Here is a 20,613-nt window from a genome sequence, read left to right on the forward strand (position 1 = left end):
CATTTTATATGTTCTGCTTGAAATGAATTTGCTGTGCTATCCTGTGCCCGCCTTATGGTCGTAATGTTGCAGAAATGCCGGTAACAGTCTGTGTGGTATCCTGGTTGACCACAATGTTTTCTAGATTGGAAAAAATAAGATAAAGTGTATAATAAGGAACATAGCTTTCAGGACCAGTTCGGTCCATTTTTAAAAATGAATTCATCTCATGCTGGAAGTTGAGAGCGAGACATTACGTATGCTGTACACTATTGAGTACAGCTTACATCTCTTATGACAGGGCTAGTTGCTAGAACCATCGTATCCAAAAATCGACAAAATTTCACTGATTTATCATGGAAGTGTGTTGTTAAACACCATCATGGGGCATCAGAGTGTAACATCATCACCTCGTAAAATAATTTTTTCACACGACTGATGCGACAGATAAAAAGTAAAACATATCAAAAGACCAAGGTCTCGATCTATGCAACGTCAGATTTATTGGACTAGATTTGATGTGACAGATTCAACTTTGTAGCTGTGTTAACTTTCAAAGTTTTAGGTACCAATTGTTTTTCCTATTAGTGGCAATGCATTAGCCTATTACTATTGGTAACCTACACCCATATGCATTACCGGTAGATGACGAAGCTGCCATTACAATGTTGCAAACATATCAGCTGAGGAAGTTTAGAAGGCACATTTCAGAATTATTCTTGCAGCTCTTTTTAAACATTTATTCAGCTTCAGCATCGTATTGTGCGATTCGTACCGTCCTCCCTAAATAAAAACCACCGTTTAGAGGCCATTTTACCCCGCAAAGTGGGGGTTGGCCTTTTCGAGGACCGTGGTTGTTGTTGTTTTTTGGTCCCCTTTTTGAAGCAATGTTTTACGGCCGGATGCCCTTCCTGCCGCCAACCCTGTTTGTCGCCTCTTACGACAAACAGGGCATTACCAGTGAACTGGTACTCAATTAGCCGACCTCGGAAGGATGACAGGCTGAGTCAACCCCCCTGGCGTTAATTCAGCGATCGACCGGGATTCGAACCCAGGATCCTTGGATCCTAAGCTGGCACCCTAGCCGCTAGCCCAACACCAGGGACATCCCTAAATACTACAACAATATTCTAGATGGCAAAACTAAGCTTGTAAAAAGAGTGTGCAGACTGCTTTGGGGAACACAGTCGCGAATTCTATTGAGCATAGCCAACTTAGAAGAAACAGTTTTCTTTACGTATTGAAACATGCGGGGTCCATGATTAGGTCTAATTCTTATCTGTATCGGTAGTGTAGGTTTCTGTACAATCCAGCAAGGTTATCATGACTTGAGTTGTACCTGTGTACAGTGACTTGTGCTTGTGTGCAAATTGCTGATGTTGTGCCAAATTAGTCATAAATATAAAGCTTCGTTCAACTGGGATACATTTTATTTATCCAGCTCTCATATTGCTTCCACATTTGATGAGTATTTGACACATGTTATGTCCTTCCGGCAGGACATTTCATCCACAATTGCTGCTCCTCATCAGGACGGTGAACAGGCTTTGATGAGTAACAGAATAGAATAGAAAAGAATAGAATAGAATAGACTTGTGGACCGTGGGCGGTGTAATTGTCAACTGAATTTGATTGAATTTTTTACTTTCAATCAGGATTTAGTGTTCACACTGTTCTCGTGTTTATCTGATGATCATCGATCATGAGCAGAGAAGATAACACAGGTTGACAACGCTGATACTGATAGTGATACGTGATAGACCTTGATGAGTGTTACGTTGGTAACAAATCTTGCTGCCTTCTTTCTACTCAGCCACTGCTGGCCACTCTTTGTACTCAAAGCCGAGTCAGATCATACAGAAAGTATCCTGGCCTGACTCGAACTGAAGTTGAGCCTGGCTTGACTTGACAAGAGGAGGGTCGAGACTAGCTCCGACGGTCGGCGACCGACTATAGACCCCTAATTTATTTGTTTTAAAATACAAATTAGACCTAATAAACCATGACATTATACAACGAAATTGACTCTACCAAAATACACAATCTAAAACACTGTTTACGAAGGCCTACCGTGTGGAATGTCCACTTTCAACTTCACTTGATCCTGACCCATGGCGTCATTTAATGCGAGCACCATCCCGGTCGAATTCCAGACTTTCTGCATTCACAGCAATCGCACTTTCCGGGCTCCCATCCAACTCTTTCCACAGCTCGGCACATTCTTTGAATTTTTTAAAACTTTTCTCACTGAAAGAAAGAACCTTGCCATGCGTGTCTACTGTGTGCATGTAGCAAAATGCAGAAGATTTTCCTTCGGAATCTGCCTCAGACGACATGGAAGACACATACGGCATGTAGGTCGCCATGTTGTTTAGTATCGCGCAAATGTAACAAGAGGCATAATTGGTTAAGAGGAGATGGCGATTGTGGTTTCGCGTAAGACACGCGCTGTGATTGGTCAATATTTTGGATAGGAAAAGCTAATTTTTTGTTCGTTTTTTCTCATTTTCTCTCTTTTGTGCAAGTTATATTCTTGACGAGTTTCACAAACTTACTGAAATATATTTATATACATCATGTTAGGATATTATGTAGTTGCAGCACGGTGGTCACAAAAGTGAAAGATTTTCGGGGTCAGCATGCAGTCTAAAGGCTCCTCGTCAGAAGCCAGTGCAGTCTCAAACCCACAACAACTGTTTTCAGTGCAACGGAAAGCACCCTCCGGAGACGTGTCGGTTCAAAGATGCCACCTGCCATTTCTGTTCGAAAACTGGCCATATTGCTCCAGCTTGCATCACTCGCAAATCGGGAAAAGGAAAAGCTGCTGACAAGATTCATCAGTTTATCGGTTCGGAGGAACCCGAGCTTGACCAGGTGAGCTCTGTTTCCGACAACTCAGAATCGTATGACCTGCTTCATATTGATTCTCACCATAGGTGGGACCCTCTTCTTGCCAATGTTGTCGTCAACAATCGACCATTGCAAATGGAGGTCGACACTGGTGCGGCCGTCTCGCTCATCAGCCATGCTGTTTTCACAAACCTGTGGAGTGATGCTGACCGACCCCATCTGAAACCTACTACCTATGGACTCTCCACCTATACAGGTGAGAAGATTGTTCCCTGCGGTACATGTGACGTCACGGTGGGCTACGATAACCGTGAGTTTCACCTACCCCTGATCGTCATTCCTGGAAAGGGCCCTTCCTTACTCGGCAGGAACTGGTTGAGCATAATTCGACTGAAGTGGGAAAGCATTCATCAACTCCGGGCAGCCAACGTTTCTCCTACCGCAGCATACACACTCAAAAATGTGCTGGATACGTACCCGGATGTCTTCAAGGATGAGCTTGGAACCTTGAAAGGACATACGGCTAAACTCAGGGTTGACCGGGATGCCAATCCTATATTTTGCAGGGCTCGCCCATTCCCTTTCGCCCTGCGTGAGCGGATTGACAAGGAACTGGATCATCTTGAAAATCTGGGGATCATCGAGCAAATCCAGTATGCCGAATGGGCGGCGCCCATCGTTCCGGTCATAAAATCGGACCAGTCCATCCGCATATGTGGAGATTATAAAATTACCGTGAACAGGTGTTCTTCATTGGATAAATATCCAATCCCGAGGATCGAAGACCTCTATGCTCGTCTCATGGGAGGCAAGACTTTTACGAAACTCGATCTCAAATCCGACTATCTACAGCTCTGCTTGGATGAGAATTCGAAACAGTATCTTACCATCAACACGCATCGTGGGTTGTACAGGTACCACCGACTTAGTTTTGGAGTGAAATCTGCACCTGGAATTTATCAGCGTGTCATGGACAGTTTGTTTGCCGCCGAACGCAACGTCGTTTGTTACCAGGATGATATTCTGGTTACTGGTCGTACGGACACGGAACATCTACAGAACCTGGAGAGAGTTCTGAAGAAGATTTCGGACTCCGGCCTACATTTGCGTCGAGACAAGTGCAAGTTTATGGTGCCATCAGTCACGTACCTGGGTCATACGATTGATGCCGAGGGTCTACACCCGACAGATGAGAAAGTCCGAGCTATCAAGGATGCTCCTGCTCCACGAGATGTGACCGAATTGAAGTCATACCTCGGTTTGCTTCAGTTCTGTGGTCGTTACATCCCGAATGTGACCGACGTTTTGGGCCCCCTTTATCGGCTTTTGAGGAAAGGAGGCTCCTGGAGCTGGGGGTTTACTGAACAATCAGCATTCCAGACCTCTAAGGATCTGCTCAAATCGTCCAATGTTCTCGTTCATTTTGATCCAGAGAAGGATCTTGTGCTGACATGCGATGCCTGTCGGTATGGAGTGGGGAGTGTATTATCACACGTGATGCCTGACGGTACGGAAAGACCGGTTGCATTTGCATCCAGAACGTTGTCCCCGGCAGAGAAAAACTATTCCCAACTTGACAAGGAAGGATTGGGAATCGTTTTTGGCGTCGGCAAATTTCGCCAGTACCTTCTTGGACATCATTTCATGATTCGCACTGATCACAAGCCGCTGATCAGTCTGTTTGGTCCAACTAAGGCGACATCTGACACTCTACCGCCCAGGATCATCCGCTGGTCCCTGTTTCTCGCTGCTTATGACTACACCATATGTTATAAGCCCGGTTCGTCTATCACAAATGCAGATGCCATGAGTCGGTTACCCCTTCCAGAATCCGTTGATGATTCGCCTACACCAGGATCCATTATCGCACTGATGGATCATCTGGAAGATTGTGCTGTCGATTCCGGCCAGATCCGCACTCATACTCGACGAGCCCCGTTCTGTCCAGAACTGTCCAGGCTGTACAGCTTGGATGGCATTTGCTACCTGAGGGTGACCCAGATTTTGCGGCTTTTAAAGCACGTAAAAACGAACTCAGCGTGGAAAATGGTTGCCTACTCTGGGGATGCCGTGTCGTGATCCCGAAAAATCTGCGTTCCAGGGTCATGGATGAAATCCATGACTGTCACCCCGGGATTGTGAAGATGAAGTCACTCGCCAGAAACTATGTGTGGTGGTCGAATCTTGATGCTGATATCGAACATCATGTTCGACATTGTTACCCCTGCCAGAGCACCCGGAATACACCTGCGAAAGCGCCACTGCATCCCTGGGAATGGCCCAGCGAACCGTGGCATCGCCTACATCTTGATTATGCCGGGCCTATTAACGGCAGCATGATTCTAATAATTATGGACGCGCACACAAAATGGATTGATGCCTATGTGACGCGTGGTACTACGTCAGCCATTGTCATCGAAAGACTCAGACGCTGTTTCGCCACTCATGGTCTGCCCAGGATGATCGTGAGTGATAACGGTTCATGTTTTTCCAGTACCGAGTTTGCCAAGTTCACACGTCGGAACGGCATCAAACATAAGTTTGTCAGCCCACATCACCAGGCTTCAAATGGCTTGGCCGAACGATCCGTAGGAATCATCAAATCCGGATTGCAGAAACTTCAGGAGGGAACCCTGGAAACAAAGCTGTCTCGTCTCCTGTTCAAATACCGTATCACGCCACAATCAACAACCGGTGCAGCTCCGTCTGAGTTATTGATGAAACGACACTTGAGATCGACACTTGACAATCTCAAACCAGACATATCATCAAATGTTTATCAGAGCCAGCTTAATCAAAAGTTGGTGCACGATAAGACGTCCAACAGTCGATGTATCAACATTGGAGATCCAGTGTTTGCCCGAAATTTTGGTGCAGGTGCGACGTGGCTACCGGGGGACATCATCGAGAAGCCAGGTCCACTGTCCTGTGTGATTCGCCTGCAGGACGGCCGCGAAATTCGTCGACATCAGGACCGCATAACCTACCGTCACTGTGAGTCGATGGAGCCTGTAGCATCGTCACAGTCAGGACAACAGTTCGACCCGCCACTGCCGGAGATCGTCGTGGCCGCTCCAGCCGGCTCGGATGCCCCGAAAACCTCTGCAAACGCTACACCCTTCGTGGAGACCAAAGGAATCACCTCGGACTCTGTATCCACTGGTACACCGCGACCCAAAGGAATCACCTCGGACTCTGTATCCACTGGTACACCGTGACGCTCAATGCGTGAGAGAAAAGCACCCGACCGGTTGAATCTTTGAAGATGTTTTTTTTTCACGTTGACACATATTTTCACAAGTTTTGGAAATGTTGCTTTTGAAATGTCAATTCTGGAAATCTAGCACTTATTGCTCGTGGTAATTCGTTGATGATGATTTTTCATTATTTTCATTCACGTTGATTATTCATTATTCTCATAACAGTTTGCACACATATTTTCACATGTTTTGGAAATGTTGCTTTTGAAATGTCAATTCTGGAAATCTAGCACGTATTGCTCGTGGTAATTTTGGACTTAAAGGGGAGGATGTCATGTATGCAGTGCAAATATTCACCGTTGTATCCCTACACCGGGACCGGGTTGGAGCCCTACGCCAGACCTCGGATGGTGCTGCTGTGAATCGGGCCTTGATCGGCAGAGTGAATAAACGCGTACGACAATTGATCGCAGTTTGTCGAGATACCTTACAACCTGTTAAGGCTGGAGTTCCTGAATGCTGTGTTCTGGGCCCCGTCTTATTTATAATCTTCATTAACGATCTCTCTGGCTCTCTGGAAAATCCCCTTTATCGATTTGATGATAACTCCACCCTCTGACATCCGTGACATCCGTCATCCTTCAGACAGGCAGGCTGTAGCCTCTTCCCTCTCTTCAGGCCTTGATTGAAGCGTGAGATGGTCAACCACTTGGAATATGTCTTTCAATCCTGATAAATCTCACACTCACGCTCTCTTTCTGAAAGGACCCCTGGGCAAACCCTCTATTCTACTTCCTTAACAATCCTCTTGAAGAAGTTCAGTCACTCAAACTTTGGGGTCTCAACATCAGCTATGGTCTTTCCTGGAAATCCACATTTCAAATTTGGTCTCCAAACCAGCTGCTAACGTGGCATCCTCTGTCATGCAAAGTCCTTCCTTGGCACACCTGAACTCTAAACCACCTAAGACCTTCATCCACAGATAGATGGCCAGCCATAGTACTGCCCTCCTCTCTGGGCTGGTGCCCTGCCACACTGTGCTCAGCTTGACGTCGTGGAATCCAAGGGCTTCAACATTATTGGAATCTCACGTGATTACGCTTTTTTTTCTTCTTTTTTTTTCTTTTTTTTTTGTATACTGAATCGAGGCTCGTGAAAGAGCTAACATTTACTTCACAAACAAATCAACCAGACAAACAAAATATATAAAAAGAGGGAGCGGAAGACAAGATGGGGAGAGAAGGGGAAGCACACAAACACAACATTTGAGAGCAGGGAGATGTGTGGAAGGGAGAGGGCTTGGGGGGAGGAGGCGTGGGAAGGGGGAGGGGGGAGGGAGAAGTATAAAACACAAGGACACCAAGGACTTCCAGGACAGAAGTTGGTATTTCAAAAAAGTGGAATTGGGGTGAAATTAGCAGGGATAGAAAAGATCAAGGTTTTGGATGGGGGATGAGAGATGGTGGTGAACAGCTGTTTTAAAGACCTGGAGGGTGGAGTGGGATTGAAGAGAGTGAGGGAGTTTGTTCCAGAGGCGGGAGAAAAGAGGAATGAAGGAGTGAAGGTGAGCAGAGAGTCTTGATTTTGGCAGTTTGACCATAAGAGGGTTGCAGGCAGATCTTGTGCGACCTGGAGGAATATTTGTCTGGACGCTGCCAGGACGCTGATCCTGGCCCATCACTTTCACATCACAGACAGGTTGGTTGTCTCCCTTTCTTCCACCACCTCCTTTCTGGTCGTGCACCCTCTGTTCTTTCCGTGCCCTCCTCCCCCAACCCCCATCCCCTTTCAACAAACTTCCACATTCCTTCAATATCATTTATTCCCTTCAGGACTTTTGAGACAACTGTTCACCACCATCTCGATCATCTCCAATCCAAAACTATGATCTTTTCTACCTTCACCAACTCCGCCCCAAGCCCTCCTCCTTACAAATTTCCAGTTTTCCCTATTAAGAGTTTCCTTCTGTATCTATGTTGTCTACATACCCAATACGTTCTTTCCTGCTACGTCCCTCCCCCCCCCCCCCCCCCCCCATATTCCTGCCCACACTCATTGTTTGTCCAAGTCACCCTCTATCTTGTCCTTCAACGCTGCTGTTGGTGATTCCCCCATACCTCCCTTCCCCCCCCCCCCCTCATCCTGATCTGTTCAGTGTACGAGCTCTTCCACGAGCCTTGAGTTTTTTTTAATCCTCTCTCAGTTGGCTGTTATAAATGGAACAAAGCTGGCAGTCAAACACATGGAGAAGGATGGCGGTGTGGTGGTGAACGTCTCTTCCATTTTGGGTAAATATTCAATGTTTCTCCTGTGCTGAGCGTACAAGGCAAACTTGGGAAGACCAAAAATTCACACAATAGTGAAAGAAATGTCAAAAAAGTCCTCTGTTTATTTGTACCTCATTGCACATTATTTTTCGCCTTTCTTTTACACATCCACAAACTACATGAATCATTAAATTAATTAAATTAATTACGGATGTCCAAACTGAATCGGATGAATCATTGTCAGATGATGATCTAATTACTTTTTGTTTTTTTTAATTCAATCTTTTAATTGCAGGATTTAAAGCATTTTCTTTGTGTCCTGGTTATACGGCTGCCAAGCATGGTGTTGTGGGCTTCAGTCGTGCTCTTGCGGTGAGTCTTCAATTCTCTGAATAATTTTTATTACCTCCGCCACCTATTAAGATTGATGGGAGTTATTTTCACACCTGTTTACTGTTCATTTTGTCTTGTAATATTCTGATCTATTCATTGTACGAGTTCTTCCACGATCCTTGACTCTGCATGCTAAAAAAAAATCCTCTCTCAGTTGGTGTTATAAACAACAAAGCTGACTGTGAGCAGGATATCTCAAAATATCCTGGCTGTGAGTTGGAGATCTCAAAATATCCTGGCTGTGAGTTGGAGATCTCAAAATATCCTGGATGTGAGCTGGGTATCTCAAAATATCCTGGCTGTGAGTTGGAGATCTCAAAATATCCTGGCTGTGAGGTGGGTATCTCAAAATATCCTGGCTGTGAGCTGGGTATCTCAAAATATCCTGGCTGTGAGCTGGGTATCTCAAAATATCCTGGCTGTCAGCTGGGTATCTCAAAATATCCTGGCTGTGAGCTGGGTATCTCAAAATATCCTGGTTGTGAGCTGGGTATCTCAAAATATCCTGGTTGTGAGCTGGGTATCTCAAAATATCCTGGCTGTAAGCTGGGTATCTCAAAATATCCTGGCTGTGAGCTGGAGATCTCAAAATATCCTGGCTGTGAGTTGGGTATCTCAAAATATCCTGGCTGTGAGCTGGGTATCTCAAAATATCCTGGCTGTGAGCTGGGTATCTCAAAATATCCTGGCTGTGAGCTGGGTATCCCAAAATATCCTGGTTGTGAGCTGGGTATCTCAAAATATCCTGGCTGTAAGCTGGGTATCTCAAAATATCCTGGCTGTGAGTTGGAGATCTCAAAATATCCTGGCTGTGAGGTGGGTATCTCAAAATATCCTGGCTGTGAGCTGGGTATCTCAAAATATCCTGGCTGTCAGCTGGGTATCTCAAAATATCCTGGCTGTGAGCTGGGTATCTCAAAATATCCTGGTTGTGAGCTGGGTATCTCAAAATATCCTGGTTGTGAGCTGGGTATCTCAAAATATCCTGGCTGTAAGCTGGGTATCTCAAAATATCCTGGCTGTGAGCTGGAGATCTCAAAATATCCTGGCTGTGAGTTGGGTATCTCAAAATATCCTGGCTGTGAGCTGGGTATCTCAAAATATCCTGGCTGTGAGCTGGGTATCTCAAAATATCCTGGCTGTGAGCTGGAGATCTCAAAATATCCTGGCTGTGAGCTGGAGATCTCAAAATATCCTGGCTGTGAGTTGGGTATCTCAAAATATCCTGGCTGTGAGCTGGGTATCTCAAAATATCCTGGCTGTGAGCTGGTTATCTCAAAATATCCTGGCTGTGAGCTGGGTATCTCAAAATATCCTGGCTGTGAGCTGGGTATCTCAAAATATCCTGGCTGTGAGCTGGGTATCTCAAAATATCCTGGCTGTAAGCTGGGTATCAAATATCCTGGCTGTGAGCTGGAGATCTCAAAATATCCTGGCTGTGAGCTGGGTATCTTAAAATATCCTGGCTGTGAGCTGGGTATCTCAAAATATCCTGGCTGTGAGCTGGGTATCTCAAAATATCCTGGCTTTGAGCTGGGTATCTCAAAATATCCTGGCTGTGAGCTGGGTATCTCAAAATATCCTGGCTGTGAGCTGGGTATCTCAAAATATCCTGGCTTTGAGCTGGGTATCTCAAAATATCCTGGCTGTGAGCTGGGTATCTCAAAATATCCTCGCTGTGAGCTGGGTATCTCAAAATATTCTGGCTGTAAGCTGGGTATCTCAAAATATCCTGGCTGTGATCTGGGTATCTCAAAATATCCTGGCTGTGAGCTGGGTATCTCAAAATATCCTGGCTGTGAGCTGGGTATCTCAAAATATCCTGGCTGTGAGCTGGGTATCTCAAAATATCCTGGCTGTGAGCTGGGTATCTCAAAATATCCTGGCTGTGAGCTGGGTATCTCAAAATATCCTGGCTGTGAGCTGGGTATCTCAAAATATCCTGGCTGTGAGCTGGGTATCTCAAAATATCCTGGCTGTGAGCTGGGTATCTCAAAATATCCTGGCTGGGAGTTGGATATCTCAAAACATCCTGGATGTGAGTTGGGTATCTCAAAATATCCTGGCTGTGAGCTGGGTATCTCAAAATATCCTGGCTGTGAGCTGGGTATCTCAAAATATCCTGGCTGTGAGCTGGGTATCTCAAAATATCCTGGCTGGGAGTTGGATATCTCAAAACATCCTGGCTGTGAGTTGGGTATCTCAAAATGTCCTGGCTGTGAGTTGGAGATCTCAAAATATCCTGGCTGTGAGTTGAATATGTATGAATGATCGTTTTAAGGCCATTTTTCCCCGCTAGAGCTGGGGTTAGCCTTGCGGGCCCCATGACAATCATGGTTCCCTGTTTGAGGCAATGTTTTTATGGCCGGATGCCCTTCCTGACGCCAACCCTTGGTCACGCTCTTACGATGCGCAGGGATACGGTATACTTATTCTAAATCAGGGTACACACCGTGATCATTCATCCCAGCAAGCTGGTACTCAATTTGCCGACCACGGAAGGATGACAGGCTGAGTCAACCCCCCTGGCGTTAATTCAGCGATCGACCGGGATTCGAACCTAGGATCCTAGGATCTCAAGCCGGCACCCTAACCGCTAAGCCAACACCAGGTTGTGATATCTCAAATCTCAATATCTCAAAATATCCTGGCTGTGAGCTGGTTATCTCAAAATATTCTGGCTGTGAGTTGGGTATCTCAAAATATCCTGGCTGTGAGCTGGGTATCTCAAAATATCCTGGCTGTGAGGTAGAGATCTCAAAATATCCTGGCTGTGAGCTGGCTATCTCAAAATATTCTGGCTGTGAGTTGGGTATCTCAAAATATTCTGGCTGTGAGTTGGGTATCTCAAAATATCCTGGCTGTGAGTTGGATATCTCAAAATATCCTGGCTGTGAGTTGGATATCTCAAAATATCCTGGCTGTGAGTTGGAGATCTCAAAATATCCTGGCTGTGAGTTGGAGATCTCAAAATATCCTGGCTGTGAGTTGGATATCTCAAAATATTCTGGCTGTGAGTTGGAGATCTCAAAATATCCTGGCTGTGAGTTGGATATCTCAAAATATCCTGGCTGTGAGCTGGATATCTCAAAATATTCTGGCTGTGAGTTGGAGATCTCAAAATATTGTCACGCAACTCCGATTAACATCAAAGTTGTGGATAGCCGATTACGAGGCTTTACTCTCCTGAGGCGAAACCTCAATAGCGGATTCCAATCAAAGCGCGCAGGATGGAGGGAAACGACGAGAACCCCTCAGTCTTAGCTATAAAAATCAAACACTCAGGAAACTGCGTTCAGATATATACAGAAAATAATATAAGGATTTATTATATAAAAGCAAGACAGGAAAAAGCACGCGCCAGTAAATCTAATATCCTAAATCGGGACGTCCCCATACGACTGATATCAAACACAAAACGAGGGAGATGAATTACGAAAAGAACATGTCACGTCGTGCAAAATGTAAGCGGATGCGGGCTTATCTGGTCTTTCGTCGTCTTTGTGGCTGCCGTCCAACACCGCTCCTTCCGGCCCGATCGCACACCACGAGGTCCCTCGCTCCAGGTCCCACGAGGTCCCTCGCTCCAGGTCCCACAAGGCCGAGCACCACGCACCAAAAGCACCACGCGTCGTCGATCTCCAATGTGAGCCCAAACTCCAGAACCAAGAGGAATGGCGAAAAGGGGGAGAGAGAGCGCAGGTGCAACTGCACGCTATGGTTCAAATCCGAGTTCGCTTTCTCCAGACTCTTCCGAACTGAACTGGACCGAACTCACACCGGGACTGAACTTAGTTCAGCGCACCTCCGAACTGCACTGCGGGACTGCTCAACTCGATTCCCTCAACTCGCCTGGCAGCCAACTGCCGAAAATGGCGTCCGGTGCTCGCTAATATCTCTTGGCCAATGACGTCACATTGCCGCACCCCTCAGCCTATCAGAGCCTCCCCCGGCTCGCCGGCTCGTCCAGGTCACGCCCTCTGCGTCACTGCCGCTCTCTTCACTCCCGCTCCCATCCCCCGACTCCGTGGTCACCGGTCATAGCATGTGCTATGCGAGGTTGGTAGGCCTTGCGGAGGTGTAAACGTTGGTGGCCGATTGTGGCGGTGTTCCAGCCCGATTTCCCGTCTATTCTCTTCCAAAGTCATGTCAGGGGGGAGGAATTATTTAATGTTGCGCTAGGGACCTAACTAAGTGTTTATATGGTTTGCAGTGCCATAATGGACAAAGGTTTGACTACTAGGTGAGACTCACAGGGGCATTATCTTTTAATCCCTATCTAACTATCACACGAATCTCCTGGTAGATCCACAATCATACATCTTACCCCGACAAACGCCTAAACATGAAGAACTTATTACAGGTAGATTCCCTATCGCGACAGTCGAAGACCTACCTGTACAGATCTACCAAGCTCTAGATTTTGCTTTACCCCCAGACATAACACATCCCACTCCTGACACCATTGATCAATATCCCCAATAAATACCCGGTCCGGCTCCATTGCACGGACCCCCAAAAACTCGACCCCCTCTTGCTCCGCACAATCGCCCTGGTGCTGCACAATTCCAAATTCATCCCCCTGTTGAGGTGTTGTGGCATCCACCCGGTCCCGACAAACAACCAGGCCAGAATGTGGGAAACACTCCCTCTTACAATTTTGGCACTCCACGCTCACCTGTTGGCATTCCCCATCTACCTGTTCCCATGCCACAATCAGGACTTCCCCATTTACCTGTGCACACTCCACACTCACCTGTGCACATTCCCCATTTACCTGTGGACACTCCACATTCACCTCTACACATGCCGCTCCCGCTGCAATTCCCAATTTGCCTTCCAATTTTTCAAATCCTTTCCTTCATTTGTTCATTCATTTTTCCCTCCAATCCCTCAATTTTGCTGTCCATCCCTTCAATCTGTTCTTTCAATCCCCCCTTTAATTTGTCCATTTGCCCCTCCATGTTTTTTGGTTTGGGCATTAATTTTGTTCTCCAATTGCTCGTTCTGATCATTCATTTCCCCTTTTAATTCATTAATTTGGTCACTCATTTCCTTCATTCCTTCCCTACATTCATTCCCCTGGGACTCCATTTTGTTTTTCATTTCTCCCATCTCCTTACTCATTCCCTCCATTTTATTTTCCAACCCACTTTTCATTTCTCCCATATCATTACTCATTCCCTCCTTTTTATTTTCCAACCCATGAATTTTGTCATTCAATTCCCGACTTGCTCGCTCACTCTGTGCGTTCATGTCTCCCATCTGCTTTCCCAATCGCTCACTGTTCTTTTCCATGCCTTTGATTTTCCGAAGCAATTGACCCAACATCTGGTCGCTCGTCGGGGCCGCTCCTACTGCTCCCGACTCCCCGGTAGGGGAGGGGGGTAGGTTGGTACTCAGGACGTCCAAGGCTCACCTCTACTTCAAATCCCCTATTTCCAGCTCACTCCCTTCACTAACGGAAGCCTCGCTGCGTACATCCATTTCGTCAATCTCCGACATCCGCCTTCCGGAAGATTGTTTCCCGCGGGCGTATTTATTTTAATTCCAAAAACACAATTTAAATTTGACGAAGACACGATATCGCGTTCCGTATGCCCAATTGATTATTATTAGTATTAAATTTCTCCGCCTCACCTATAAAAAATTTGCGTTCGAACGTCGGGCGCAATGTACGCCCGACCGTGTCGATGTCTCGCCGTGGACAAAAAAATTTGTCCGACGGGTTCGAATCCCACTCCTGACACCAAATGTCACACAACTCCGATTAACATCAAAGTTGCGGATAGCCGATTACGAGGCTTTACTCTCCTGAGGCGAAACCTCAATAGCGGATTCTAATCAAAGTGCGCAGGATGGAGGGAAACGACGAGAACCCCGCAGTCTTAGCTATGAAAATCAAACACCCAGGAAACTGCGTTCAGATATATACAGAAAATAATATAAGGATTTATTATATAAAAGCAAGACAGGAAAAAGCACGTGCCAGTAAATCTAATATCCTAAATCGGGACGTCCCCACACGACTGATATCAAACACAAAACGAGGGAGATGAATTACGAAAAGAACACGTCACGTCGTTCAAAATGTACGCGGATGCGGGCTTATCTGGTCTTTCGTCGTCTTTGTGGCTGCCGTCCAACACCGCTCCTTCTGGCCCGATCGCACACCACGACGTCCCTCGCTCCAAGTCCCACAAGGCCGAGCACCATGCACCAAAAGCTCAACGCATCGTCGATCTCCAACGCGAGCACAAACTCCAGAACCAAGAGGAATGGCGAAAAGGGGGAGAGAGAGCGCAGGTGCGACTGCACACTATGGTTCAAATCCGAGTTCGCTTTCTCCAGACTCTTCCGAACTGAACTGGACCGAACTCACACCGGGACTGAACTTAGTTCAGCGCACCTCCGAACTGCACTGCGGGACTGCTCAACTCAACTCCTTCAACTCGCCTGGCAGCCAACTGCCGAAAATGGCGTCCGGTGCTCACTAATATCTCTTGGCCGATGACGTCACATTGGCTACCCCTCAGCCTATCAGAGCCTCCCCCGGCTCGCCGCCTCGTCCAGGTCACACCCTCTGCATCACTGCCGCTCTCTTCACTCCCGCTCCCGTACCCCGATTCCGTGGTCACCGGTCATAGCATATGCTATGCGAGGTTCGTAGGCCTTGCGGAGGTGTAAACGGTGGTGGCCGATTGTGGCGGTGTTCCAGCCCGATTTCCCGTCTATTCTCTTCCAAAGTCATGTCAGGGGGGAGGAATTATTTAATGTTGCGCTAGGGACCTAACTAAGTGTTTATATGGTTTGCCGTGCCATAATGGACAAAGGTATGACTACTAGGTGAGACTCACAGGGGCGTTATCTTTTAATCCCTATCTAACTATCACACGAATCTCCTGGTAGATCCACAATCATACATCTTACCTCGACAAACGCCTAAACATGAAGAACTTATTACAGGTAGATTCCCTATCGCGACAGTCGAATATCTACCTGTACAGATCTACCAAGCTCTAGATTTTGCTTTACCCCCAGACATAACACAATCCTGGCTGTGAGCTGGGTAGCTCAAAATATCCTGGCTGTGAGCTGGATATCTCAAAATATCCTGGCTGTGAGCTGGAGTTCTCAAAATATCCTGGCTGTGAGCTGGAGATCTCAAAATATCCTGGCTGTGGGCTGGATATCTCAAAATATCCTGGCTGTGAGCTGGGTATCTCAAAATATCCTGGCTGTGAGTTCGATATCTCAAAATATCCTGACTGTGAGCTGGAGATCTCAAAATATCCTGGCTGTGAGTTGGATATCTCAAAACATCCTGCCTGTGAGCTGGGTATCTCAAAATATCCTGGCTGTGAGTTGGAGATCTCAAAATATCCTAACTGTAAGCTGGAGATCTCAAAATATCCTAACTGTAAGCTGGAGATCTCAAAATATCCTGGCTGTGAGCTGGATTTCTCAAAATATCCCAACTGTGAGCTGGGTATCTCAAAATATCCTGGCTGTGAACTGGATATCTCAAAATATCCTGGCAGTGAGCTGGGTATCTCAAAATATCCTGTCTGTGTGTTGGAGATCTCAAAATATCCTGGCTGTGAGCTGGGTATCTCAAAATATCCTGGCTGTGAGCTGGGTATCTCAAAATATCCTGGCTGTGAGCTGGATATCTCAAAACATCCTGGCTGTGAGCTGGAGATCTCAAAATATCCTGGCTGTGAGTTGGATATCTCAAAACATCCTGCCTGTGAGCTGGGTATCTCAAAATATCCTGGCTGTGAGTTGGATATCTCAAAATATCCTAACTGTAAGCTGGAGATCTCAAAATATCCTGGCTGTGAGCTGGGTATCTCAAAATATCCTAACTGTGAGCTGGAGATCTCAAAATATCCTGGCTGTGAGCTGGGTGTCTCAAAATATCCTAACTGTGAGCTGGAGATCTCAAAATATCCTGGCTGTGAGCTGGAGATCTCAAAATATCCTGGCTGTGAGCTGGATATCTCAAAATATCCTGGCTGTGAGCTGGGTATCGCAAAATATCCTGGCTGTGAGCTGGATATCTCAAAATATCCTGGCTGTGAATTGGATATCTCAAAATATCCTGGCTGTGAACTGGATATCTCAAAATATCCTGGCTGTGAGCTGGGTATCTCAAGATATCCTGGCTGTGAGCTGGATATCTAAAAATATCCTGGCTGTGAGTTGGATATCTCAAAATATCCTGGCTGTGAACTGGATATCTCAAAATATCCTGGCTGTGAGCTGGGTATCTCAAAATATCCTGTCTGTGTGTTGGAGATCTCAAAATATCCTGGCTGTGAGTTGGGTATCTCAAAATATCCTGGCTGTGAGCTGGGTATCTCAAAATACCCTGGCTGTGAGCTGGTTTTTCTCAAAATATCCTGGCTGTGAGCTGGATATCTCAAAACATCCTGGCTGGGAGCTGGAGATCTCTAAATATCCTGGCTGTGAGTTGGATATCTCAAAACATCCTGCCTGTGAGCTGGGTATCTCAAAATATCCTGGCTGTGAGTTGGAGATCTCAAAATATCATAACTGTAAGCTGGAGATCTCAAAATATCCTGGCTGTGAGCTGGGTATCTCAAAATATCCTAACTGTGAGCTGGAGATCTCAAAATATCCTGGCTGTGTGCTGGGTATCTCAAAATATCCTAACTGTGAGCTGGAGACCTCAAAATATCCTGGCTGTGAGTTGGATATCTCAAAATATCCTGGGTGGGAGCTGGAGATCTCAAAATATCCTGGCTGGGAGCTGGATATCTCAAAATATCCTGGCTGTGAGCGGGGTATCTCAAAATATCCTGGCTGTGAGTTGGATATCTCAAAATATCCTAACTGTGAGCTGGAGATCTCAAAATATCAAGGCTGGGAGCTGGAGATCTCAAAATATCCTGGTTGGGAGCTGGATATCTCAAAATATCCTGGCTGTGAGCTGGGTATCTCAGAATATCCTAACTGTGAGCTGGACATCTCAGAATATCCTGGCTGTGAGCTGGGTATCTCAGAATATCCTAACTGTGAGCTGTATATCTCAAAATATCCTGGCTGTGAGCTGGGTATGTCAAAATATTCGAGCCATGAGCTGGGTATCTCAGAACATCCTGGCTGTGAGCTTTATATCTCAAAATATCCTGGCTGTGAGTTGGATATCTCAAAATATCCTAACTGTAAGCTGGAGATCTCAAAATATCCTGGCTGTGAGATGGGTATCTCAAAACATCCTGGCTGTGAGCTGGGTATCTCAAAATATCGTGGCTGTGAGCTGGGTATCTCAAAATATCCTGGCTGTGAGCTGGAGATCTCAAAATATCCTGGCTGTGAGCTGGAGATCTCAAAATATCCTGACTGTGAGCTGGAGATCTCAAAATATCCTGGCTTGGAGCTAGGTATCTCAAAATATCCTGGCTGTGAGCTGGGTATCTCAAAATATCCTGGCTGTGAGTTGGATATCTCAAAATATCCGGGCTGTGAGCTGGGTATCTCAAAATATCCTGGCTGTGAGTTGGGTATCTCAAAACATCCTGGCTGTGAGCTGGGTATCTCAAAATATCCTGGCTGTGAGTTAGATATCTCAAAATATCCTAACTGTGAGCTGGAGATCTCAAAATATCCTGGCTGTGAGCTGGATATCTCAAAATATCCTGGCTGTGAGTTGGATATCTCAAAATATCCTGGCTTGGAGCTGGGTATCTCAAAATATCCTGGTTGTGAGTTGGATATCTCAAAACATCCTGGCTGTGAGCTGGGTATCTCAAAATATCCTGGCTGTGAGTTGGATATCTCAAAATATCCTAACTGTGAGCTGGAGATCTCAAAATATCCTGGCTGTGAGCTGGAGATCTCAAAATATCCTGGCTGTGAGCTGGGTATCTCAAAATGTCCTGGCTGTGAGCTGGGTATCTCAAAATATCCTGGCTGGGAGCTGGGTATCTCAAAATATCCTGGCTGTGAGCTGGGTATCTCAATATATCCTGGCTGTGAGCTGGGTATCTCAAAATATCCTGGCTGTGAGTTGGGTATCTCAAAACATCCTGGTTGTGAGCTGGGTATCTCAAAATATCCTGGCTGTGAGCTGGGTATCTCAAAATATCCTGGCTGTGAGTTGGATATCTCAAAATATCCTAACTGTGAGCTGGAGATCTCAAAATATCCTGGCTGTGAGCTGGGTATCTCGAAATATCCTGGCTGTGAGTTGGATATCTCAAAATATCCTAACTGTGAGCTGGAGATCTCAAAATATCCTGGCTGTGAGCTGGAGATCGCAAAATATCCTAACTATGAGCTGGAGATCTCAAAATATCCTGGCTGGGAGCTGGGTATCTCAAAATATCCTGGCTGTGCGTTGGATATCTCAAAATATCCTGGCTGTAAGCTGGGCATCTCAAAATATCCTGGCTGTGAGCTGGGTATCTCAAAGTATCCTTGCTGTGAGCTGGGTATCTCAAAATATCCTGGCTGTGCGTTGGATATCTCAAAATATCCTGGCTGGGAGCTGGCTATCTCAAAATATCCTGGCTGTGAGCTGGGTATCTCAAAGTATCCTGGCTGTGAGCTGGGTATCTCAAAATATCCTGGCTGTGAGCAGGGTATCTCAAAATATCCTGGCTGTGAGCTGGGTATCTCAGAATATCTTGGCTGTGAGCTGGGTATCTCAGAATATCCTGGCTGTGAGCTGGACATCTCCAAATATCTTGGCTGTGAGCTGGACATCTCAAAATATCCTGGCTGTGAGCTCAGTATCTCAGAATATCCTGGCTTTGAGCTGGGTATCTCAAAATATCCTAACTATGAGCTGTATATCTCAAAATATCCTGGCTGTGAGCTGGATATCTCAAAATATCCTGGCTGTGAGCTGGGTATCTCAAAATATTCGAGCCATGAGCTGGGTATCTCAAAACATCCTGGCTGTGAGCTTTATATCTCAAAATATCCTGGCTGTGAGCTGGGTATCTCAAAATATCCTGGCTGTGGGCTGGGTATCTCAAAATATCCTGGCTGTGAGCTGGGTATGTCAAAATATTCGAGCCATGAGCTGGGTATCTCAAAATATCCTAGCTGTGAGCTGGATATCTCAAAATATCCTAGCTGTGAGCTGGATATCTCAAAATATCCTGGCTGTGAGCTGGGTATCTCAAAATATCCTAGCTGTGAGCTGGGTATCTCAAAATATCCTAGCTGTGAGCTGGGTATCTCAAAATATCCTAGCTGTGAGCTGGGTATCTCAAAATATCCTAGCTGTGAGCTGGGTATCTCAAAATATCCTAGCTGTGAGCTGGATATGGACAGATTTGGTGGTTGAATTGTGTCGGTGACGAGCTGATTAGATTTTGGTATAGGACTGAATGCATATCTAGCTTATCAGTGGGATACAAAATGTAAACTGTTCAGCCTGGTGGAGCTGTGGGCTGTACCGAGTGACCTTCTTGTTCTAAATGTTTTACTGGTTTACATTAATATTATTGTAGTAGCTCATGGGGGTGTTGTATGCAATTGTATGGCCAGAGCTAAACTCTTCAGGAATCCACTAATTGAAGGTCCAGGAACAATTTTTGGTTGGTTACACATTTCCCATTGCGGGCGAAATGGGTGAAATGACCACGCCCTTTTTGCACGAAGTACTACCATCCGCCGCGACTGTATCTCCAGAACCGTTGGACATAGGAGGTTGCCTGACCACTCAAAATGTGCGGAATGGCCACATTATGGGGGGTCAGTAATACATTGTCATATCCAAACGTCAATGGTTTTTAAGATAATTACCAAAAACCGTTTTCAGCATGTTACGCACCACAATTATACAATACCACCAAGGCCACAACATATGTATGACACTTTATCATATTGTCCCTGTTGTACCTTTTGCATATTGTTCCTATTTTGGAATTTAATTATTTGGATTT

The 20,613-nt window shown here is 45.9% G+C and overlaps 1 protein-coding gene across 1 annotated transcript in view; it reads left to right on the plus strand.

Moving 5' to 3' along the window:
• LOC137416672 (15-hydroxyprostaglandin dehydrogenase [NAD(+)]) overlaps positions 1-20,613 on the plus strand; it is a 53,314-nt gene that overhangs the window by 24,053 nt on the left and 8,648 nt on the right. The window contains exons 4-5 of the mRNA XM_068102304.2: positions 8,233-8,317; positions 8,592-8,668. Of these exons, the coding sequence (XP_067958405.2) occupies positions 8,233-8,317; positions 8,592-8,668 (162 nt within the window). The remainder of the gene's footprint in view (positions 1-8,232; positions 8,318-8,591; positions 8,669-20,613) is intronic.

This window comes from Myxine glutinosa, chromosome 1, assembly GCF_964187855.1.
Source record: "Myxine glutinosa chromosome 1, kmMyxGlut1.1, whole genome shotgun sequence".
Taxonomy (NCBI): Eukaryota; Metazoa; Chordata; class Myxini; order Myxiniformes; family Myxinidae; genus Myxine; species Myxine glutinosa.